The sequence below is a fragment of the Anopheles maculipalpis genome, chromosome 2RL, assembly GCF_943734695.1.
Source record: "Anopheles maculipalpis chromosome 2RL, idAnoMacuDA_375_x, whole genome shotgun sequence".
Lineage (NCBI taxonomy): Eukaryota > Metazoa > Arthropoda > Insecta > Diptera > Culicidae > Anopheles > Anopheles maculipalpis.
Window position 1 is genome coordinate 75542493 of NC_064871.1, and position 24647 is coordinate 75567139.

At 44.8% G+C, this 24647-nt stretch overlaps 4 protein-coding genes across 9 annotated transcripts in view; 3 read left to right on the top strand and 1 right to left on the bottom strand.

The window, feature by feature from the left end:
- Positions 1 to 24647, top strand: part of LOC126556487 (sortilin-related receptor-like) — a 213719-nt gene that overhangs the window by 167947 nt on the left and 21125 nt on the right. Inside the window, exon 2 of the mRNA XM_050211751.1 lies at positions 20327 to 20835. Coding sequence (XP_050067708.1) covers positions 20389 to 20835 — 447 coding nt within the window. The 5' untranslated portion in view covers positions 20327 to 20388. The remainder of the gene's footprint in view (positions 1 to 20326; positions 20836 to 24647) is intronic.
- LOC126556078 (E3 ubiquitin-protein ligase ariadne-1) overlaps positions 1 to 24647 on the top strand; it is a 157895-nt gene that overhangs the window by 74147 nt on the left and 59101 nt on the right. The window lies entirely within an intron of this gene.
- Positions 1 to 24647, bottom strand: part of LOC126555997 (signal recognition particle receptor subunit alpha homolog) — a 45640-nt gene that overhangs the window by 17517 nt on the left and 3476 nt on the right. The window lies entirely within an intron of this gene.
- Positions 1804 to 14768, top strand: LOC126568744 (spectrin beta chain). 6 transcript variants are annotated; one of them, XM_050225285.1, is made up of 10 exons: positions 1804 to 2027; positions 2369 to 2694; positions 2762 to 8348; positions 8531 to 8727; positions 8800 to 8992; positions 9497 to 9550; positions 12451 to 12560; positions 12631 to 12797; positions 12891 to 13073; positions 14642 to 14768. In XM_050225285.1, exons 1-10 carry the CDS (start codon positions 1892 to 1894, stop codon positions 14643 to 14645), a joined length of 6957 nt encoding a protein of 2318 aa, XP_050081242.1. In that variant the 5' UTR covers positions 1804 to 1891; the 3' UTR covers positions 14646 to 14768. The 6 variants fall into 6 exon arrangements, with proteins under 6 accessions (XP_050081242.1, XP_050081239.1, XP_050081241.1 ...); XM_050225282.1 differs by lacking the exon at positions 9497 to 9550 and adding an exon at positions 10642 to 10824; XM_050225284.1 differs by lacking the exon at positions 9497 to 9550 and adding an exon at positions 10642 to 10824 and having other exon boundaries at positions 12891 to 12951.

The following is a 24647-nucleotide window of genomic DNA, read 5'->3' on the forward strand; positions in this document are numbered from 1 at the left end:
GACAGCAGCGAATGAACGATGATGATCATGATGCTGCTTGGGGCCGATTGTGCAACAGTGTAGCAGGGCGTTTGATATGGCGATGACGGCATAGACAGCATTTTAGTTAGTTTCTTTTTTGTCAAAAAATAAATGGCAAAAATGGATTTTTTTTATAATGAAATGCTTCTTAAAATAAAATGTCACATAGTTTATTGTTATTCTGTACTTACTTGCATAGTAATTAAGTACTCAAACGTAATGATTTGTCTCGTAACATTGGAGTCTCTCACCATGTACTTGTACGTAGAGATGAGCGAATGAATGATAAAACAAATTTAACATTTGACCTTCTGCAGTGACATCCTAAGACCTCTGTCCTAAATTGTTGGATTTATTTCGTTGAAGATTTTGCGGTTATAATTGAGTTTCATTGTTTTATCCGTATGACAGCATGTTGGAATTTCCTTCCCTTTTTTTTGCTCATGATAAACCAAGACAAAAATAATATTGTTAATACAATACTGTGAAAAGTGCATTATTCTTCTGTTCTGATAGTTCTTGTTTTATCATTATTGAGACGAAATCCTCTTCTATTTGATTAAGTGAGCTACATGAGGGAAAACCCTTCACCAACAAAATATTGTTTAGCTTGTAGTAAGCAAATTATCCATATGAAGATGAATATAGAAGTTTTTTTTCACTACAATTGATATAGACGATTGTATTCCAATGCTCTAAAATATACCCAACCAAAGTTAAACTGATTGTTAAACCAACCCAAATGAAAGAAAAGCCTTTCTTATCTGGTATGGTTCGTTATCTCCACAGGGTGTACCTATGTACGCTTTTTTTTGTTTGTTTGTTTGGTTTTTTTTTTTTTTTTGGTGGTCGTTGTGTGTTGTCCCGTGTGGAAGAAGTGTACTGTGCGCACTTGTCACATCAGTTTGTATTTTCGAGAAACATGCCACCGAAGGCGAACGAATCGAACGTTTTGTATTTACCGATTGGGTCCGGTGATCGGCAACAGCTAGAGAGCAAACGGCTCATATCACGTCGCTTGGACAACGCCCAAAATAGAGTTCGCGTTGTGTGTGCTCGCTCTCTTACGTATATGGTCGGTTTCTAACATACACCCCTAAAAATGGTGTAGTGCGTGTTTGTGTCTGCCTTCGGTACAACAGTGACTGATAGGAGCTACTTCTGCTGCAAGCAGTCCACTCAATTGCCTGTGATGCAGCCGTTGTCAGATGATGAGGTTTGGCTAGGGAGCAAATTCTCTCTGACGTGTGACTTTTTGACCAGGAGAGACAATTCTACATGGGCCTGCAAGATCTGATCGTGATGAAGTGAGGTTGAGATCATCATCGCTGTTGATGCTGCTGCTGTGGGAGTATGCAACAGAAGCAAAAAAGTTGGACATTGTGTGTATGCTGCTGTGTATGTTGATTATAGTTGCAGAGAGAATCACATCGGAATCCACGCTAGCCGACAACCTCAAACCATAGATCAATTAGGTGTCCACGTCGAGTATAATTGAGCCATCAGACAGTTGTGAAGCGGAACTGCGTGGAACCGTTCTTGTGCGAGGGGATTTCAGTCGTGTCCAGTTCATTCATTGAATAAATAGGAATAAATAAGCTTCTCGTGAAGAGCGGTCAAATTGTTTTAGCCTAATAATTGTGTTAACCAGTTACTCCACGAATTAAGCACAATTTCTGAGCAACAGCATATCAAACATAAAACTAATTATAATTTTCTGTTTTCGTTTCTTTAACAGATATAAAAACTGTAATATTGAACGTGCAGTGAGTGAGGAAAACAAATAAGCTATATTTAAACCGCATCCCTTTCGAAGTGAGGAAGGAAGGAAGAAAATAGTGACTATTTCCTTTTCCATTGCTTCCTAATCATGACGACTGACATTTCCGTAGTACGATGGGACCCTAGCCAGGGTCCTGGAAATGAATTTATCGAAGATATCGAATACGACGGAGGAAACTCCAGTTCCCGTTTATTCGAACGATCACGCATTAAAGCGTTAGCAGGTAAGACAGAGAAAAACGTCCGACCGTTTAAACGTTTGGAGTTCATATATAGAGGTTCCATAGAGCTATAACACCCTCCAGGACACTGTCATAAGTCGAGTAGCTTCAGTAAATGGTTTGGGTGTCTGGCTGCATGAGACTACTATCTTTTAGTGTACACGTTGAGCATGTTATTATCAAATCCAAAAAATCGTTGGGTCTGATTACCAGACTTTCCTCCGAGCTCAGAGACCCTCTCTGTTCAGGATTTGTTTTGTAACCCATGCGAATGGCAAAATCCTTTCAAATAGATAAAATATTAATTTTGATAAACCGTTTCTTGTGATTATTTTTTTCCACAGAGGAACGTGAAAGTGTTCAAAAAAAGACATTCACAAAATGGGTCAATTCGCACCTGGTGCGGGTGAACAGTCCGATCAAAGACCTGTACGTCGATATGCGCGATGGCAAGAATTTGATCAAGCTGCTAGAGGTACTGTCGGGCGAGCGATTGCCACGGCCAACGAAGGGCAAAATGCGTATCCACTGTTTGGAAAACGTGGACAAAGCGCTACAATTTTTGCGCGAACAGCGTGTCCATTTGGAAAATATCGGTTCACACGATATTGTCGATGGTAACGCTAGCTTGAACCTGGGTTTGATCTGGACAATCATTCTGCGCTTCCAGGTAAAAATACACTTTACAGCAAACGGATTCATTGTACCAAATACTGATGACTTTGTTTTGCTTCCAGATTCAAGATATTACTATAGAGGAAACGGACAACAAAGAGACCAAATCCGCCAAGGATGCTTTGCTGCTGTGGTGTCAAATGAAAACTGCCGGCTATCATAATGTGAACGTGCGCAACTTTACCACCTCGTGGCGCGATGGGCTGGCGTTCAACGCGATCATACATAAGCACCGGCCGGACCTGATACAGTTCGACAAACTGTCGAAAACGAACCCAATCCAGAACCTGAACAATGCATTCAACGTCGCGGAAGAGAAGCTCGGCTTGACGAAGCTGCTCGATGCGGAGGACATTTTCGTTGACCATCCGGATGAGAAGTCGATCATTACGTACGTCGTGACGTACTACCATTATTTCAGCAAGCTGAAGCAGGAGACGGTACAGGGCAAGCGTATCGGTAAGGTGGTCGGCATTGCGATGGACAACGATCGCATGATCAACGAGTACGAATCGTTGACAAGCGAGCTGCTGAAGTGGATTGAGGTGACGATTGTCCAGCTAGGCGATCGCCATTTTGTCAATTCGCTGGTGGGCGTGCAACAGCAGCTGGCACAGTTCTCCAACTATCGCACGGTCGAGAAACCACCGAAGTTTGTCGAGAAGGGCAACTTGGAGGTACTGCTCTTCACGCTCCAGTCTAAGATGAGAGCAAACAATCAAAAACCGTACACACCCAAGGAGGGTAAGATGATTTCCGACATCAACAAGGCCTGGGAACGGTTGGAGAAGGCAGAGCACGAGCGTGAGCTGGCACTGCGCGAGGAACTGATCCGTCAGGAGAAGCTCGAGCAGCTTGCGGCACGTTTCAACCGCAAAGCTACGATGCGTGAAACCTGGCTTTCCGAGAACCAGCGTCTGGTCAGCACGGATAACTTCGGGTTTGATTTGGCCGCTGTTGAGGCCGCCGCCAAGAAGCACGAAGCCATCGAGACGGACATCTTTGCGTACGAGGAGCGTGTACAAGCGGTCGTCGCGGTTTGCAACGAGCTGGAGGCGGAAAAGTACCACGACATCGAGCGCATTGCTGCCCGCAAGGATAATGTACTGCGCCTGTGGAACTATCTGATCGAGCTGCTGCGTGCGAGACGTATGCGCCTTGAGTTCTCGATTCAGCTGCAGCAGAACTTCCAGGAGATGATCTACATTCTTGACTCGATGGAGGAAATTAAACAGCGCCTGCTGACGGACGACTACGGCAAACATCTGATGGGTGTGGAGGACCTGCTGCAGAAGCATTCGCTCGTCGAGGCGGACATCAATGTGCTGGGCGATCGGGTGAAGCAGGTGGTGCAAAACTCGCAGAAGTTCCTGGTCGACGAGGAGGACAACTACAAACCGTGCGATCCTTCGATCATCGTCGATCGTGTCCAGCGTCTGGAGGATGCGTACGCTGAGCTGTGCAAGCTGGCTGTGGAGCGTCGCTCGCGGCTAGAGGAGAACCGCAAGCTGTGGCAGTTCTACTGGGATATGGCCGATGAAGAGAACTGGATCAAGGAGAAGGAGCAGATTGTGTCGGCAGATGAGATCGGTCACGATTTGACGACGGTCAATTTGCTGCTTTCTAAGCACAAGGCACTCGAGTCGGAGATCCAATCGCACGAGCCGCAGCTGATGGCAGTGAGCGAAGTTGGCGATGAGCTGGTACGCCGTGGACATTTCGGTGCCGATCGTATCGACGAGCGGTTGAAGGAAATTATGGATATGTGGAGCACTTTGCGAAAACTGACAGACAACCGTCGCAAGCGATTAGAAGATGCCGTCGACTACTTCCAGCTGTTTGCCGATGCGGATGACATCGATAACTGGATGCTGGACGCTTTGCGTCTAGTGTCGTCCGAGGATGTTGGTCGCGATGAAGCGAATGTGCAAAGTTTGCTGAAAAAACACAAGGACGTTGCGGATGAGCTGAAGAACTACGCCGAAACCATCGAGCAACTGCATGCACAGGCCGATCGGTTGACGCTGAACCCTCCGGAGCAGGAGAAGGTACGCGAACGTCTTGCCGCAATCGATGCCCGCTACAAGGAGCTGATGGAGTTGGCCAAACTGCGCAAGCAGCGTCTGTTGGATGCTCTCAGCCTCTACAAACTGATTTCCGAAAGCGATGGCGTGGAACAGTGGATCGGCGAGAAGGAACGCATGCTGCAGACGATGGTCCCGGGCAAGGACATCGAAGATGTGGAAATCATGAAGCATCGCTACGACGGTTTCGACAAGGAGATGAATGCCAATGCATCGCGCGTCGCTGTCGTGAACCAGCTCGCTCGCCAACTGCTGCACGTGGAGCATCCAAATTCGCAGGAAATCCTAGAGAAGCAGAACCACCTGAACAACTCGTGGTCGAAGTTGCGCGAGCAGGCAGAAAGCAAGCGGGACGATCTGAAATCGGCTCACGGTGTGCAGACGTTCTACATCGAGTGTCGCGAGACGGTATCGTGGATCGAGGACAAGAAGCGTATCCTCACCGAGACGGACAGCCTGCAGATGGATCTGACCGGTGTGATGACGTTGCAGCGTCGTTTGAGCGGTATGGAGCGCGATTTGGCCGCCATCCAGGCGAAGCTGACGGCACTCGAGAACGAGGCAGACGCAATCGAGGGTGAGCATCCGGAGGAGGCCGCACTGATCCGCGAGCGTGTGGCACAGATTCAAATCATCTGGGAGCAGCTGACGCAGATGCTGAAGGAGCGCGACTCGAAGCTGGAGGAGGCGGGCGATTTGCACCGTTTCCTGCGCGATCTCGACCATTTCCAGGCGTGGCTGACCAAGACGCAGACGGACGTAGCTTCCGAAGATACACCGACATCGTTGCCCGAGGCTGAAAAGCTACTAAACCAACATCAGAGCATCCGGGAGGAAATCGACAACTACACCGAGGACTACAAGAAGATGATGGAGTACGGAGAGGGTCTCACGTCGGAACCGACGCAAACCGAGGACCCGCAGTATATGTTCTTGCGCGAGCGTCTGAAGGCCCTCAAGGATGGTTGGGAGGAACTGCACCAGATGTGGGAAAATCGTCAGGTGCTTCTGTCGCAGGGTCTGGATCAGCAGCTGTTCAACCGCGATGCTCGCCAGGCAGAGGTGCTGCTTAGCCAGCAGGAGCATGTGCTCAGCAAGGATGATACGCCGGTCAATCTGGAACAGGCCGAAAATCAACTGAAACGCCACGAAGCGTTCCTCACCACGATGGAAGCGAACGATGAGAAGTTCAACACGATCGTACAGGTGGCTGGCCAGATGACGAGCAAGGATCACTTCGATGCAGACAAGATTACGAAGCGTGCGGAGAGCATTGCCCATCGTCGTGACGATAATCGCAACCGTGCACTGGAACTGCACGAGAAGCTCAAGAATCAGGTGAAACTGCACGAGTTCCTGCAGGATATTGAAGAGCTGACGGAATGGGTGCAGGAGAAGTACATCACCGCGCAGGACGACACTTATCGCAGTGCAAAGACGGTTCACTCGAAGTGGACGCGTCATCAAGCATTTGAGGCTGAGATTGCCGCCAACAAGGAGCGTCTCCACGAGGCAAAGAAGGCCGCCCAAGAGCTGATGGTTGAGAAGCCCGAGTTTAAGGAGATCATTGAACCGAAGCTGACGGATCTGTCCAAGAACTTTGACGAGCTGGAAACGAGCACCAAGGAAAAGGGCGCTCTCCTGTTCGATGCCAAGCGTGAAGTGATTGTGCAGCAGAGCGTCGACGATATCGATTCGTGGATGGATGATCTCGAGAAGCAGATTATCAACACCGACACCGGCAACGATCTGACCTCGGTGAACATTCTGATGCAGAAGCAACAGATCATCCAGACGCAGATGGCGGTGAAGGCTCGTCAGGTAGAAGAGTTGGACAAACAGACGGACGTGCTTACGAAGACTGCCCCGTCGGATGTGGTTGAACCGATCGTGGAGAAGAAGACGGCTGTAAATGCACGTTTCGAAAAGATCAAGGCTCCACTGCTCGAACGCCAACGTCAGCTGGAAAAGAAGAAGGAAGCGTTCCAGTTCCGTCGCGATGTGGAGGACGAGAAGCTGTGGATCGACGAGAAGATGCCACTGGCCGAATCGACCGAATACGGAAATTCGCTGTTCAATGTGCATGTGCTGAAGAAGAAGCACCAGTCGCTGAACACAGAAATCGACAACCACGAACCACGCATTATGACGATCTGCAACAATGGGCAGAAGCTGATCGACGAGGGTCATGAAGATGCGGGCTCGTACGCGGATCTTATCAGCCAGCTGACACAGAAATGGCAGGAGCTGAAAGATGCCATCGAAAACCGTCACCGGCAGCTGGATCAGTCCGAAAAGGTGCAGCAGTATTTCTTCGATGCGGCCGAAGCGGAATCGTGGATGAGCGAACAGGAGCTGTACATGATGGTAGAAGACCGTGGCAAGGACGAAACCTCGGCCCAGAATCTGATGAAGAAGCACGAAAGCTTGGAACAGTCGGTGGAAGACTATGCCGACACTATCCGTCAGCTGGGTGAGACGGCGCGTCAGCTGACCACCGAACAGCACGCGTACAGCGATCAGGTGTCGGTGAAGCAGTCGCAGCTGGACAAACTGTACGCTGGCTTGAAGGATCTGGCGGGCGAACGTCGTGCCCGGCTGGATGAAGCCCTGCAGCTGTTCATGTTAAGCCGCGAGGTGGACGATCTGGAGCAGTGGATTACGGATCGCGAGGTGGTCGCCGGTTCGCACGAGCTCGGACAGGACTACGATCACATCACGCTGCTGTGGGAACGGTTCAACGAGTTCGCTCAAGACACGGCCACCGTTGGTAGCGAGCGTGTTGCCAAGGCAAACGGCATTGCGGACGATCTTATCCATGCGGGCCACTCGGACAGTGCTACGATCGCCGAATGGAAGGATGGGCTGAACGAGTCCTGGCAGGATCTGTTGGAGTTGATCGAAACGCGCAAGGCTATGTTGGCCGCTTCGCGCGAACTGCACAAATTCTTCCACGATTGTAAGGACGTGCTGGGACGCATCAACGAGAAGCAGCATGGTGTGTCGGAGGAGCTGGGCCGTGATGCGGGTGTCGTGTCGGCACTGCAGCGCAAGCACCAAAACTTCATCCAGGACCTGATGACGCTCCACTCGCAGGTGCAACAGATTCAGGAAGAGTCGGCCAAACTGCAGGCTGCATATGCCGGTGAGAAGGCACGCGAAATTACGAATCGTGAGCACGAGGTGCTTAACGCTTGGGCCCATCTGCAAGCGATGTGTGAGGAGCGTCGCGGTAAGCTGGCCGATACGGGCGATCTCTTCAAGTTCTTCAACCTGGTCCGCATGCTGATGCTGTGGATGGAGGATCTGGTGCGACAGATGAACACGTCCGAGAAGCCGCGCGATGTATCGGGCGTTGAGCTGCTGATGAACAATCACCAGAGCCTGAAGGCGGAAATTGATACGCGTGAGGATAACTTTAGCGCTTGTTTGGCGCTGGGCAAAGAACTGCTGTCCCGCAATCATTATGCGTCGGCCGACATTAAGGATCGATTGTTGCAGCTCACCAACAGCCGAAATGCGCTGCTACATCGGTGGGAAGAACGTTGGGAGAACTTGCAGCTGAGTAAGTAACATGCTTATTGTGGTACCACCATGCATGTTTTTTCCAAAATATAGAACAGATTCAGCTTTTTTTTTAAGTTTAGCATGTTAGTTCAATATATTGTCAACAACATGGTGGTACTATTCTTATTTTGCTCAATGTATTACTGTGTAAATACAATGTGTGCTATTTTGTTTTTACAGTCTTGGAAGTGTATCAATTCGCCCGTGATGCTGCCGTCGCCGAAGCATGGCTTATCGCACAGGAACCGTATCTGATGTCGACCGAGCTAGGACACACAATTGACGAGGTGGAGAATCTGATCAAGAAGCACGAAGCCTTCGAAAAATCTGCCGCTGCCCAAGAAGAACGCTTTAGCGCATTAGAGCGATTGACAACGGTAAGCGTTTTGGACAATTGCGCCTATCGCCAACTGTGCGACGATCCTCATCTGTTTGTTTTTCAATTCCAGTTTGAGCTCAAAGAAATGAAGCGTCGTCAGGATGCAGCCGAAGAAGCAGAGCGCCAGCGACAGGAAGCGGAAGCGGCAGCACGTGCAGCGGCCGAAGCAGAAGCCGAAGCAGCGCGACAGGCCGAAGCTGCTGCAGCGCGTGATGCTGCCGATGCGCCCGGGTCACCACATTCCACCAGAGAGCAAGAGTCAGGTGAGCAAATCGTTTCGTCCTTTAAACCGTCCTGCAAAGTACTGTCCCACCTCCATTTCCAACCGTTCCTTTCCGTTATCTTCTACACATCCTGTGTTGATTGTCCTTCCATATCTGAATATCCCTTGCTCTTAAGATCACTATCCCTCGACTCTTTTCACCTTCCTAACAGTATGTTTAAATATTTTCTCTACTAAACCTTTTACTTATTGCTAACCATATTGTATCACTACTACTTATATATAACCGTACCTTTATATATATATACCTACACAATTCATTCGTTTTTCTTACACGCTGCCCGCGCGATTCACTATGCTAATACAATTTACAAATCAATTGACAAAACTATAACCCATTGGCATACTTCTTGATTGGACACTGATATCGATGTGTGGCGGTCACGTAAACTATGTATCGAAATCTAAACAAAACGAAATAACTACCAAACGGAAATTTTTGAACTACGCAAAAATCACAACAAAACCTATTTAACACCTGTAGTCACTATGCGTGCAACTTCACCTGTAGAAAAAGAAAGACCCATTTCCCAGACAGGTACTTGAGCGTAACACTATGACCTATCTTTCTTAGAAATGTATCTTGATGTGTGCTTCTAGTGGTAGTGTGCTAGGCCTCAACATTTTGCAATGCCTTTTCCGCAATATTGTGTTGTCCGTGAAACTCTTATACTATGTCTTTATTATGCGTGTGTGTAATTTATTGTTAACTTTAGTCATATTTTCTATGTTATCACCTTCAATACTATGGTGCTCTTGTTCCTTTTCCTTTTGAGGCGTATAAATTGCTTTCGTTGTACGTTTTACAGTATGGTTGTAGTTAACAAACTGTTTATGTTATTTTAAATATTTCTTTAACTTATTTGTTATTTTGCAAATGCAACAAAAAGACTAACATCTTTGGTTTACTATTGTTTTCTTATGGTTGGCGTTTGTGTGGCTTTGTGGTTGTGGGATTCTGTTCTGTAACATAACAATTATCATCAGTGCATGTGCGAAAACCCAGAGTACTGTTCGGCTCATTCCGAAGTGCATCACTTGAGCAGAGCACTTCCATTTTCAAGTCCACTTCCGGATCAACCGGAGCAGTACCGAAGCGATCATCTTGTAAGTATTTCCCCCTGTGTGCGTGTGTGTGTGTATCCTGTCCTCTCTAGTCGTAATCCGGTCGTATCGTAGCATATGTGTTGAGGTGGTGTCGGAATCTGTATCTTTATCTTCCTGGTGATTTGGGATTCTCGAAGCTATTTTGAGGAGAAAACACTCTCGCAAACTTCCCTCCGTCGATGTTACTCCTGTTCCCAGAATTTCAATGTTTATTTTATGTTTGATCAAAAACCACATTATCATAAGTTGATCTTAAATTCGTTTTTTTTTTATCATCAACACTCTCATCATCTCACCAATGCCACAACGCCTGCCAACGGTCACCAAACTTCCCTACAACAACAAAAATATTTCCCAAATAAAAATGTTCTCACCACCCAACAACAATCACCACCGACCCACCCACCTGCATTATTTGCTGCATGCCAAAAATTGTTCGTTTTGTCACCACCCCACCAACTACCCACAATCACCTGAAAATCAATGGACGGAACACTCGATTCGATTCGGGGGAATATACAGTTGCCGGTGAAACGCTCGTCTCTCGAAGACACTCCGGCATACCGAAGGAACGGTCCAGCAGTTCGGCAAGTGCATCAGCGGGTGTTAAGGTCAGTCGACGGTCACGCTCCAAAAGTCCGTTCCGCAGCTTCAGATGGAAGCGTACCGCTTCGAAGGCGGACGAGGGAGTCTCCGATGATGAAGGTATTGGTTTCGGCCGAAATTTTGCCTCCCTGTTCAAACCCTCTCACATCCCATTTATCCCAAATGCAATTGGTTGGCTATATTTCATTCATACTTCATTTCACGATACTTTTCCACTGTGCCCTTTCACGGCCGATGTGTGTCCTTGTTTAGAAAATCCACGCAGCGTATCAAAATTTTGTTCCAAAAGAAATCCGCTTAAATTATCCTGTGCTTCCATGTAGCGATTATGCGTTGGAATTTGTCGAAATTCTACCCCACGTTTATTCCCTTTGTTCTCGTTCCGGATCGTTGTTTAGCCAGCGAGGTAGTAGGTATTATATCCTACAGATATAGCATTTATTTATCGCTTGTTGTTATTGCATGATATGTTTGCTGTTATTATATTTTTTTAGTAAAGCAAATTTGAAACAAACGCATAATGCATGAATGATCGGTGTGATATTGTGTGTGTGCCGTGTTTTGTGATCTTTGCAGATTAAGTAACGGAGGCATTACAAAATAAGAGATTGATTATTACAGAATTGTTACTGTAGGTCCTTTGAAGGTGTCGTGCAAAAAATCTATTGACCTTAACTTCTCGGGAAGACCGATTGTTTCTATTCAGCAGGTTCATCTTTTCCGATAAAAAAAATTACCTAAGATTATTTAGGCATGAATGTCCTTTGCCAGAGCATTCAAACAGCTATGCTTATCTTGTTAAATTGTTAATTTATTCATGAGTTCCACGGACCTTCAGGCCCTGTTAAAGCAATCTAAAGCTATCTTTTTTTAGTATACAAAAAACAGACCACAAGACAAGAATCTGGTCAAAAATCTTTTCCATATTGTCACCTTGGACTGTCTCTAGGTTAGGATCGCGAAAAGAGAGCTCAAACCCTTTTTAAATTTTGTGTAGAAATAATGGACTAGACTAGGTCCGGGTCCGGTGGTAGAGGCGACAACTGAACCGGTCTTCTTATGGCAGCACCGAGGGTCAAATCTCATTCGGACCATTCCCCTGTAATGAGGACTTGACTACCGAACTACATGGTATCAGCAAGTCTAATAAGCCATATTAAAATGACCGGCATGCCCTCGTACAAGCCTTATTTAAGAGGTTGTTCAAGCTAACAAGAAACAGAACAGGTTTTTGAAACAAAATACGTTAGATAAATGAGAGGAACGTAAGGACACAGGACCATGGCATTAAAAATCCTTAAAATCAATCCAATTTGTTAATGCATTCGTTTGGGTTTGCTTAATTGTGCAAGAGCATTTGCAAAAGAAAGCCTTAAAAGTAGATAAGCACAACACTCGCGCACTCGCATAATTGGAGCCTTTCAAAAACAAAAACCAACGAAAGAAAAAACATCTATATGGGTCAAGTACTATAGCAAGCAGAAGTACTGTATTGCGAATGGCATTTTGTAGTAGTGAGGCTTTGTACTGCTATTAGAAGTATAACATATGAGAAAAAAAGTTATGAGACAATGAATGTCGACTGTTATGAAATACGATTGATTGCAAAAGTTTCTTCCACCCATTACTAACTATACTAACACCGTTTTCTCCTCTTTTGGGGACTGTTTCGTTATTTTTTCGCTGTTTTTCCACCCCTCCCCGAACACATTACTCATGCCTCAGATCGTCCTAGTCCAGGTGGAGCAGATGAAGGTGCTCAGGAAGGCATCCTTACACGCAAACACGAATGGGAGTCAACTACGAAGAAGGCTTCAAACCGTTCCTGGGATAAGGTAAGAGTTTTTTTTTAGAGGATACTCTATTTAGAGTGTGATAATGTTTTTTTTTTGCACCCTTGCCTAGGTATACTGTGTTGCCCGTAGCGGCCGGTTAACGTTCTTCAAGGATCAGCGATCAGCGAAATCGGTACCGGAGCAGACGTTCCGCGGTGAGCCACCGCTAGAGCTGAAGGGAGCCCAGATAGAAATCGCCAGTGACTACACGAAGAAGAAGCACGTGTTCAGAATCAAGTAAGGGAGATAGGCGGCTAGTTTTTTTTAGCGCATTAAGATTACCAATCCATTGATGTTCGCAATTAATGTACGCAAATCTCTCATTTTTAGGCTATCGAATGGCGGCGAATTCCTGCTCCAGTGTCACGATGATTCCGAGATGCAGCAATGGGTAACGGCTTTGAAAGCACAATGCGAGCTTGACGCTAGCGGCGAAGGTCGTTCGCTAACGCTGCCCGCTTCCTCTCAGAAGGATGAACAGAAGAGACGGTCATTCTTTACACTGAAGAAAAAGTAAATCGGAATTTTACCATTCTTCAACCATCCATCCACCACATATAATCCATCCATTCTCTCGTGTACCACCCCCGCCGCCCGACCCCCACCCTGGTTTCGTTTTGAGTAGGCTGCCCACCTACAAAAAGCTGGATTGATTTTGATTTTGCTAATAATAATGACCACAGTCCTCCGTGTGTGCGCCCGCTTCCCGGTACAGTTGTTCAAAAAAAAAAAAAAAACTACTGTACTGTGGGACTTACATTAAGTTTCCAATTTCGTTTGCCTGTGTTTGTTGTTTTAATTTCGGAGCCCAACACGATTTAAGCGATACGCGATACCACAATCCCACTCACGAGCAATGAAGGCAGAATATGAACGAGTCTTGTGGTGGTGCAGCTACCAACGAACGGGCATCTTTGAATGCTGCGAATTTGGCGTTTCCTGCCAGTGGCTTTCCAGTTTTTCCGCGAATGTTAGTTTTGTCTTGGGTTTGATATGATTTTGTTTCGATTTTAATAACTTAGCTTCCCTAACCCCCTCTAATGTGTGATCACAATCTTCAGGTTTAAAGCTACACTTATGTTCTAATATTTGTTTCTTCAGTTTTTAGTATTTTTTCTACCAACATATACTTAACCTTTGCACAGATGAATGGACTAAATAGCAGATTCACGATCGATAAAAGAGAGAAAAACAGCACAACGGTGTATAGCACAATTAATTCAAATGCTACAAGCGCCGTTCCTCTCCTTGGCTAGGTTTTTCTATATAGAAACGTAAATCCTAACCCTCCTACCGTGTGTGGGGTAATGCAGTTTAATATACCGCAATTTGTAACTAAGACATCGCTACTTAAGAGGTTAAATCTTGTTTAACCTTTTGACAGTCTCTTTCACTCGCGCTCCCTCGCTCCAAAAACACCATCGTTTCACGAACGTGTTCCACATAAACATCATACTTACACACACATATCTTCATTCCATTGGCTAAAAGTGCATTTGTGGATATGCTTTTGTGTTCTTATCATCTGCTTACCGTGTTTCGTCTTTTTTGTTTGTATTATGGTCGCAAACACCAAGAGTCCCTTCTTCCCCTTGCGCATCATTTCACGAAGCACCGCACACATCAACAAGCATGTTTTTTCACCGATAAAATCATCCAACGCAAAAACGAATCAATTGGCAAAACAAAACATCAACACCGGCACAAGTAGGAAGGAGCAGCATGTAACAGTGCAGTGCAGTTTGACATGAAACACTATACGCTGCACTTTACTGCTTGATATCTGCTTTCGCAAATGGGCTTCGTATGGCAAGGATCGGGGAGGTATGATTGTGTGGAGAGTTAAATGGTTTTTCGTCCCAAAAGGGAAACCCGCTCCCCAATCATACGCCACCGATTCCCGCTTTTGGGTTATGTGTGTGTGTGTGTATGTATACTAGGAATTGGATTGGGTTGTGGGTGGACAAAACAAAATTTGAAAAATTATTCTCATTCGTTTTCTTCTTGTTTTTTTTTCTCCCTTCCTTTCTTTTCTCTTCTTTCCCATTTGTGTGTTGTTATACTTCTTGTTTAATCCACAGTTAAGAAAATTGCGAAAACATACATGAACCCGCTAAACCAGAACAACATACAACAACAACAACAACTACTACTACTACACCGTCTAGAAACAAGTGAATACTGCAACAACAGCTTCTATTACTACTACCACTATTACTGCTACTATCACTTTACAACAATAAAACGAGCCACACAAAATCACGCAACTCGTATTTTCAAATCCCCACCCATACACGCGTCTCCCTAATGAGGGCTAGCAAAGCCTAGTGCGTGCGCGTCCGGCCATTTTTCGGTTGGCGTCCGGACAACTTTCGGTTTGGTTTCACTTGAGTTCTTCCGTAATCAGCAACCTGCCAAGCAAACCGTTGTGTACTGGTGTGTATAAGGGGGAAAAGGGGTTTGTGGATGTAGTAGCGCTTCATCGAAACCACAGCAGCAGAGAAACGGCACGTTGCTTCCCTCTCTTCAGCACGCCCGGATGCCAGTAACAAACAGCAGCAACAAGAGCAGCAGTACAATGTGAGACTAACGCAATGGAGCAGGAACTAGCTATTACTACCCGTCACAAATTTATGTTCTTAGCAGTGTGTTTGATGATGGCAGGGTTGGCTTTACATCATTATTGTTTTATTCGTTATTCGAGGAAGGAGGAAGGACTAGATTTTTATATACGGGACCCATTATATTATTATTATTTTTACGATATGGACGAACACATTTGGCGCCATGCGCGGATTACATACCTACAGTGCGGCAAAGCTAGAAAACCGTGCCGCATAGGGATGTTGTTTATTGTTGTGTTTTGTGTGTATGTATATGGAGTAAGCGGACAAGCCGTACTACTACCCTAACTACTACTACTTTAGCACGATGTCAACACAACAAGGATGGGAAAAGAAGGTAGATAAGTTTATTGCTTAAGCGTGCAAATAAAAAAAGCGAAATCGTAATACACACATACAGACAGACAAAGCAAGGTGGCAAAATTACTAGGCTAGCAAAACAAGTCTTTTCTTCGCCCAAAAGTCAGATTATAAAGATAAAAGCGTAAAGAAAGCCTTGTATAGGGCCCTGTGAGGAACAAAACCCAACATTGATAGTGCAAATGTCCAGTTCTGGACTGTGTGGACCGACCTACAAACAAAAAAACGCTAGCGTGAAAATGGTAGTAATACATATATTTATTTAAAGCGAATAATTTATCAAAACGAATCACAAAACGACGATAATCGTGACAGCAAACGTGTGTGCACATTCTGTTTGCAAGGCACACAAACATCTAGCTGCGTTTGAATTATAAATAATAAAACAAAATCAAACTTGAGAATGGCTTAAAAAACAAGCTAAAAGCACACTATGAAGAGAGAAAAAGAGTTGGGCAGCTTTCCGTTTCGTTTCGTTAAGAAAAGAAACTCGAAAGCATGTTTCGGTGCGGTGCGGTTGGTAGGCAGCTTACGAATCAATGTGCGCTTGTCTGTAATGCGTATTCGGTATGTAAAACATTCGATTTAAAGTAACTTGAATACAGATTGTTTAAAGCAGCTTTAAAAGAAAAAAAAGCGCATTTTTTTATGAAGAGTTTACGTATATTTTCCGATAAAGTTATTTTAAGCGTTCCCTAGTGGCGAGTGGGGCCTTTTTTCTTGTCTACATGTTTCTAGTGTACAAGAGCATAAATCGATGTTAAAATTTCATTATTCGCCTCCTGGACCGTTTCCACTTTGGGATTTTTGCTTTGTTTGTACAATTGGAAGTCAACGATCGATTTCGCCTTTATTCTTCTGTCACTGTGGCTAATATAAAACTATTTACCTTTTATCCTCTTATCCGCTCCAAGCGAAACAGCAAGCCAACCCTGGCGGTGTCCCCCACAGTGTCGATAACTAGCAAGCGGCCGGGATAATGTGTGTTCGCCCGCTAAAATATGCTGGCACTAGAGAAGTGTATTTATTGCATTATTATATAATTTATCTGTTTGTTTTGCCCTATTTTGTTTTGTTTTGTCTTTTGTTTTTGTATGCTTAAGCAAAAGTGGTAAAATGCGGTGAAAAGAACAAAAAAAAGTCCCTTCCTACACGTTGTCTACAGTGGTTGGCAGTGGTTGGTGTTGTAGAACAAAGAAACTAAATGCAAAAATAGGGGAGAAAAAGAAGTGAGTTTCGCAGTGCAAAAAACAACACAAGAAAAGAAAAAACTCTAGCTAGTAAGAACACACACACTGATATAAACAAAAAATCAAACAATACAAGAAAAATCCTCCCTTTGCGCGAAAAAGGAAAGCAACAAACAACACGCACTTTGTTTAAATGAAAATTAAATGAAATGAAATGAGAATCGAAAGCGTTTAAGTGTGAAGCGAACGAAGGAGGGTAATTCAATCAAATTTAAATATGAATTATATATTTTTAAACTGCCAGCCTATGATTAGAAGCCGCAAGAAAATGATACAAATGCATAATTATTATTATTATTAATATATTATTAGTCTATATATATATGAAGAGAAGAAAACACGAGTGGAAAAGTGGAATAAATGGAAGCATTACGTTTAAAATAAGTATGTACCGATATGTTGATTTATGTTTTTTTTCTGTTTGCTTTAGCTTTTGCTTCGGATAAATGAATCCGCGTTGTGTATGTGAGAAATTACTTTGAAGCTGAAAAGAGCTGCTTAAAGGTTCGCTGCTAGGAAGTGTTGGTAGTACCCAGCATGGAAGGAGAGTGGTGCTTGTTTTGTGTATGGCGGAAAGGAAAGAAAGTGCACTTTTTCTGCAAAAAATAAGAAATAAATGGCAAGGAATGGATATATTATATATTTAACTACGGTAGCAGTGCGCTTTTTTGTTGAAATCCATTTTTTGGAGCGTTTGTGTGCCGCGTGTGAACGATGATAGTGTGAACTTGGTGCAGAGAGTAGCAGCAGGGAAATTAAATAGGGGGAAAATGATAAAAGAAACATAAAAATTTAAGTGATACAAAAAATTGGGTACAAATTATTATAACGATTGGAATCATGATCCACAACAAAAAAAAAAAGAAGTAAAGAAGAGCAGAAGAAAAATTCAATAATTTTGTCGAAGAATACACAAACAAACGAAACAAAAAAAAACAGCAAACCCGTATGATGCGCATTTCACAAAACTAAATTGTAGTAATTGATGTAATTGAGCGCTTAGTAAATAATATGAGATAAATAACGCTTCCTCTTTTGCTTTCTTTTGCCCGCCTTTCCGTTATTGAAATTGAAGTTTTGCGTAAAGTTTTTCGGTACCGTTTGCTCGATCGATAGCCGAAATCCTTTTTGAAAAAATGTCCCAATGTGTAGCACGACAAAATACTGCCCAAGGCGGTTAGTGGGAAAGCGTAAAGGGCTAAAGCAAATGCAGTTGAAGGGACGAATATTAGTAATGCGATAAGCCATTAGGCAACTTTCTGCAATGTTTCGCGTCTTGCGTGGTGTTACAACTTGATGCAAAAAGAGGTTAAAAACGATATATATACACACACACACACGTACACACATTCTAACAACTACAAATACTGTATTTACATTTCTACAATGCAAAACTTTTATTTAATAGACGGTAAGAGATGTAAGCAGCAGCGAAATCACTTATAATTTGTTGATATTTTGTGTGTCCCTACCACGGCTGGGAGCGCTGGCAGAAAAGTAAGAGAAACAAAATATTAGAGCAGAGATAGTTCGAATGTACGGAACACATAGAAGAAAATAGTGTAAAACCAGTCACACACAGCATGACGCATGGGCAGCGACTCTCGTATAATACAAACAATAGCTTTTTCAGAGCAGCGAACGGAAAACTTTGTGCGCAAAAGGGCAAACCTATTTAACAACACAGTAACTGCAACAAAACAAACGCTACACCAACACACAAAATAAGTATAAAACTACACATATATGTATGTGGATGCATATTGCAAAAAAAACAACAACGTTTATGCTGGCTGAAAGTGATCGATTTAGTGAATAAAGGTATTAAAAAGTGTCTCATATCAAAAATATAAAAAATGGGAGTTTTTTTCATCGTACAAGTTCTCAATTTCTTATCAACTGTGGTAGAATATATTGTTCGCTTCATGAATCTTCAACAATTTAGAGATTTTCAATGGAAGTTATCTTGCAAAGCAGCTCGAAAATGAAAAGTCCTTGCATCGTATCCGCACACAATCAAGGATGTCTGTTTGCGTTGAAATCGCTACATAAGCAGCGTTCAACAACACTAACCCCTACTAAGCAGCACTTAAGCAGCATAGTTAAACGTTGTCTGCTGTAACGCTTGGCTATTTGGATAGCGTAGCGCTGATAGCTATTTTTTGAAATGTTTTATTGTGACAAAACATCCAAAATATGACCTGTAATCATATGCAATAAATTTTTAAACAAAAGCAATGAACGATTCCATCCTCTTGCACTTGGATAAAAATCAATCTAATTTTTCTTCTGTCTGTTTCAATCGTAACGTCTCTGAGCTGTCACATCACGTAACGCCTAATCAAACGTCACGTCAAGACCACGGCTTCATCCGTACCACACGTATTGCTCGTTTATCCGTGCCAGCCGTGCCGTGGGTGATGTGTTTAGTGAAAACAATTACATGCGAGCTACCGCACGCACCAGTTTCAGTGTCGTTTCGTTCGCAAAAGTAACCGGGACGGGTTCGCCACCAGCATTCGTGTAGGGGTGACTCAATATAATGAGACTAGCGGGTTCGCTGTACCCTGCAGTGGACAGTGTGTGACGTCGCATTTATTATACGCATCATCATCGTCCATCGGTAGCCGGCGGGTTGATGTTTCGCTTGGTGCGATTTCGGCGATTCAGAGAGTCAATTTCCCTAATCGAAACACTTGTTGGATTAAGCACAGTGAGGTGTCGCAGGAGGAGGAAGGCTTTGGCTTTGGCCCTGCAGCTGTACAATCCATCCTTGTACCACCCGCTTGCATCGGTAGGCTGCGTACGTGTGTGTGTGAGTGTGTGTTGTGCACGCCGTGTTGCGCCCCCGATAAGCTTGCGCCGCAGTTCAAAGCCCTTCGTAGTGTGATTATTATGATTTTATATTGATGGGCTAGCAAAGGGCGACCGAAACCGTCCTAGGTTGTGTGCGCCTGTGCGCTAGTGTGTTTGTGTGTGCGGGCCAACAAGGAAAAGCGAGGATATATAGATAAAACAACAACCACCCAACAGTGCACAGCCAGAGTCCGCCTGACGGAAGCGAAAAATCTTTTATCTGCTAGAAAATAGCAGAAGAAAAGAAGCGCAGTACGTGCGTGTGTGTGTCTGTTTCTGTGTATGTAAGAGTGAATGTGTGTGTGTGTGTGAATGTCTTAAGTGTGTTGGAGAGAATTTTCTTACCCTGAAGAAGAAAGGATACACACAGCTTTTTACGTTGTGCTGCTGCCACCACGGCATTGCATTGTGCGAGTGTGTGTGTGTGCGTGAAAGTGTGGGAAATTCGATGCACACACTTTTCGCCTGCTCTAAGTAGGCGATTGTTAGTTTTCTTCTACATCACGCCGGGTTTCTTTTTAGCACATCTCTTCCCACCCACCCCTCCCCTGCACACGGCATCGTTGCCGTGGTGATTTTGTGTAGTTTAGGAGCCCGAGGTGACGAAAGCAAAACACATCGACCTTGCACTTGAGGCAGAAGGACACAATCGAGGAGCGTCCCGGGTGAGAGGGAGGCGCTTTGGCGAAGCATCTCGAAACGCCATCGTTTCGCCATAGCATACGCCGAGTGCGCAAAATGGCGCGTCCGGTGGTTGTGTGGCGGAGGTTAACGGTACTGCTGACCGTCCTCTGTCTACACGGCGTCATCGTGCCAACGGAGCAGCAGGCCACGGGTGTGCGGCACGGTTTCCCACCGAGCGTTCTGCACGTGGAACCGGACGTCGAGACGAGCCGCCGCGTACCGCGCACGGTAACGGTGTCGCTCGGCGATATGGACGACGATGCAGATCCGGAGGTGGCCGCACTGTTCGCCCGATCCACTTTCTTGCGTGACGAGCTGAAGCGGGTTCGCCGTGATACGGCGCCACCGCCGAACGTCAACAGTGCGAACAAAAACGCTACCAGCACGGTGGCAACATCGGGCACAACGGCCAGTAGCAATGCGACGGACGGAGCATCAGCAACATCGAACAAGAATACGGTATCATCGGAATTTTCCCCGTCGCCAATAATCAAGGCAAAGGTAAGTGGCCCTGCAGTTCGTTTCTTTTTTTTTGTTGCTTTATCTCTGTTTCGCTCTTTCCTTCTCGCTTTCTCATGCGTTCGCACATGCCTGCTTGATTGCTTGACTGAGAAACATAGTGATGGGTAAATCCTCACTTTTCCCGGAGTTGGATTAGTTTCGGTTAGGTTTGGAAAACAAGCTGAGGAGAGGTTGTAAAACCAAGGTAATCCTTGTATCCTACAGCTGATTTGCTAGCACAAAGGTGCCAGACATCTCTGTCCCTTGCGAAAAGAGTGTTCTCCAAAACGGGACAAATGTTGATAGAGAAGCGAAATCCATTGAGAGGATGCAACGTTAAGCAAATGGTCTTTTTTCAATACAATTATGAAGCCAACTGAAAATAAAAATAGTACGATGAAACTGGCTGTGTGTTACAGAATAAATACTTATTTTTGTTTGAGAGAATGCGTAGGCGGCACAGAAATTATTCCGGAGTCGACAATGGATTTAGATTTCGGGTTTGAATCCGAAGTTAACCCTTCCTACGAAATTCGATTGAATGGAAAGCTGCACGTAGTACTAAAATGGGGCAAAAAGGGACTGCAAAGTCTATTGTTTTGACCGTAGCACGCCTGGGGTAAGGCGGGATGTTACATATTATTGTGACACGTGTCCGGACAAGCTTAGGATGCACCTTGGCTATTGTTTTAAAAAATATTATACCAGAACTAATTACAGAGTGTAATAATTATCAATGATTGTTGTCTTGGGTATCTAAATGAATAAACTAATGAATTTTTAGTACTTGTATACGCTTATTTGTTTACAAATACCCTAAAAGTACCTTCAATATCCGGCCAAAAATAAACCGAAAAAGGCCTCCAGTGCAATGGTTAAATTCCCATTAGGTTCCCGAATAATCCGCCGTTGACTCCGGAGCAATCCGCAGTAACCTTCAGTTGATTGCGTAGTGCATTCCGGTGTTGAATTCGGAGTTATTATCGGAGATTACTCTATGTCTGGTCTAATAAAAAATGCGTTTATTTATTATCAAAAATTGTTTTACTTTTTTCAAAGTGGTGTTCTCCAGCATGATTCATACACTTTTGCATGCGCTCAAACCAATTGTCGAAGCACTTTTTCCACCCTGATTGAGATACCTTCAAAACGTGGTTTTTGAACGACAAATCTTCTGGGGACAAAAATCGTTGACCATGCAATTTCTCCGATGACTTCACCTATTTTACGGTCAGGTGTTTGTGCAAAATAGTGTTTATGCTGGTGTAAGAAATCCCCGAACATGCCTCTATCTCGCTGTGTGTCACATGACGATTTTGTACAATTAGATCTCAAACGGCATCAATGTTCTCAGGCACAACGGCCATTTTTGGACGGTCTTCTCGAAATTCGTCATTGAGCGATCGTCGGCAACGATTAAATTCATTACAACAGTGCTATAGGATGGTGCTTTATGGCCAAACAATGATTTGAGTTCTTCAAAGCAGCCCTGTCTTGATAGTCCACTTCGAAAGCTGGGAAAAATGTCGCATGAAAATGTTCAAGCCAGTGTAAACATTACAAATGATCGTCGTACGTCAAAACGTTGTGAGTGTGATTGTGCTCCAAAATGTCAAATTTTCGAATAAAAATATCAGATTGCATCTGGCAACCCTTCTTGTGGCCTAGACCAGAAACATGTGTAGCACCCGACGTAGTAGACTCCGGATCTGAATACTGCAGAGTTAACTCCAGATTGCTCCAGAGCTAATCCCGGATCACTCCGAACTGGACTCCGGCTTTTTCAGGAGTTGAATCTGGTTTTTAAAAGTCGGAATCGGAGAGGATTAATGAATCCACTCCGGAGTTCCCATCACTACTGAGAACCGACCCGCCATCATCTTTTACCACTGTAAAAAGAACTGTAGCCAACATCCTTTGTGTCGTCGGAAAATTGCTGACCAAAAATGCATCCAAATCAACAAGAAACAATTGCATCGGAACGAAAAGGACGAAAACCCATACGCCCTAATTAGCAAACGTCATTCCCACGCGCGCAATGACGATGTGCATTTCCCATCGATTGTGTAGAGCAGCTGTGTGAAGCAGCGCAACCGAAAGAAGGGCAGCAAGAAACGCAGCGTGTGTTTGCCTTTGCCCTTTTCGCACTCTCGCCGTGGCATCGGGGCGGTGACACAGTTCCATCGAATTATTAGTTTGTTATTGACGTGCCGCGTAGCTTCGCCGGTCAATCAAAAGTAGGTAAAGCTCGGCACCACCATCGGCACGAAATTACGCTCTAAGAAAAAAAAACGCAATCGCGTTGTGAAATTGAACTGTTTTTCAAACGGGTGCGATAATGCTGAAAGAGTTATAGGAGGAGACACTAGATAACACTAAAGCACTGAGCTGATAAAACTCCCTGGTGCACGCTGACGTTTCAATTTTCATGTTTTGATGGCAGCTGCAAAATTTATCAACCGAAATAAATTGATTGATACGGGAAGATACTTTTTAAGTCAGCTGTTTGGAAGCGCATTCCGGAAAATTCGCATCTTCACAAACAAAGAGCAGATAAATGCGTGGCCATCAGCGGTTTGACAACTGAACGCGGAGCGAGAAGCATTGAAAGTTTGCAAATGTTGTAAACAAGCGTCGATTTTCCCAGTGTGCACCAGCGCCACACGGTCATCAGCAGCTACGCCGTGTGGTGCGAGAGAGATCGTTAGCCTTTTGTTGCTCTGCTTTTTTTCTGACGGTACCTGCGCAGAGGAAATTGCTTTGTGATTAAAACCGCGCTAGAACATTTAAAAATAACAACAACAAAAAAACATTCTCCTACCCCTCCCCCGTGTGTCGCACATGGTCACAGTTCGAACCGAGTGGTCTGTGACGACCTTTCTTCCCTGGTGGCGGTGGCGCGTTATCTAGCCGCGTGCATGCGTTAACTGCAAACAGATCAGTTTGCTTTGATAACCGTATTGGCTTGAGGTGGTGTTGACTTTACGACGCAAGGATTTCATGATCTTGATTTGAAGTTTACCGTAGTTTCGATTACGTTCGTCGTTGGTTCGAATGCGACTCAAATGCGAGCAATTTGTACATTTGTTTGATAATGTTAATAAAACATTTCTGTTAAAATGGGGATTGTATATTTGTATTAAATGTGGGCAATACATGAATAAATCCGCGAATACAGTTTAAAAACACGGTGCGCGCACCATCGCTCCATACGATCAAAGACGACATTGAATTCATGGGTTACATACATAAAAAACGGATCAGAGGCGCCATATCGGGTACGGCGATCCTCTACGTCGAGCAACGAACTTGCGCCGAGCTATCTCGGCGGGACGTATAGGCTAAGGCCCGATAGTAGCCCCAGCGACTCGATTCGGTTGTCCAGGAGTATCGCAAAAAACAGCCTCCGGGCGATGCAGTTTCGCTGGTTTAACGATTCGAGGCCTAGCAGCACACAGCGTCCAGCGTAGTCCACTTCCGCCCTCCAGAAGCACTGGGCAAACCGAGATTTTTAGTGGCCTCCACTACCCGAGGAAGCTCAATTTCTTGTCAAGCAGCCTCTCCCAAGTCCTCCTGACGCAGCTTTTGCGCTCAATGGTAGCACCATTTAACGCATAATTGCTTGTCGACGCACAATTCAAGACCATTCTTAGAGCACCAGGATTGGAAGTGCTCTCAGAGTGATTTGAAGACGGAGTAGTCGATAGGAATAGCTTCGTATCGTTCGCGTAGGAGTAGGTGGCTGACAGCAGGGAGCACGCGAGTTGATGTCCGTATACACTGCGTCGATCTGGAATCCGGCATCGATGGAA

Excerpts from the sequence above, each read along its gene's own strand:
- LOC126568744 (XM_050225282.1), top strand. The coding sequence starts at position 1,892 with ATGACGACTGACATTTCCGTAGTACGATGGGACCCTAGCCAGGGTCCT. Across the intron at positions 12,561-12,630 it reads CAAACCGTTCCTGGGATAAG|GTATACTGTGTTGCCCGTAG; the intron begins GTAAGAGTTTTT and ends ACCCTTGCCTAG. Across the intron at positions 12,798-12,890 it reads AAGCACGTGTTCAGAATCAA|GCTATCGAATGGCGGCGAAT; the intron begins GTAAGGGAGATA and ends TCTCATTTTTAG.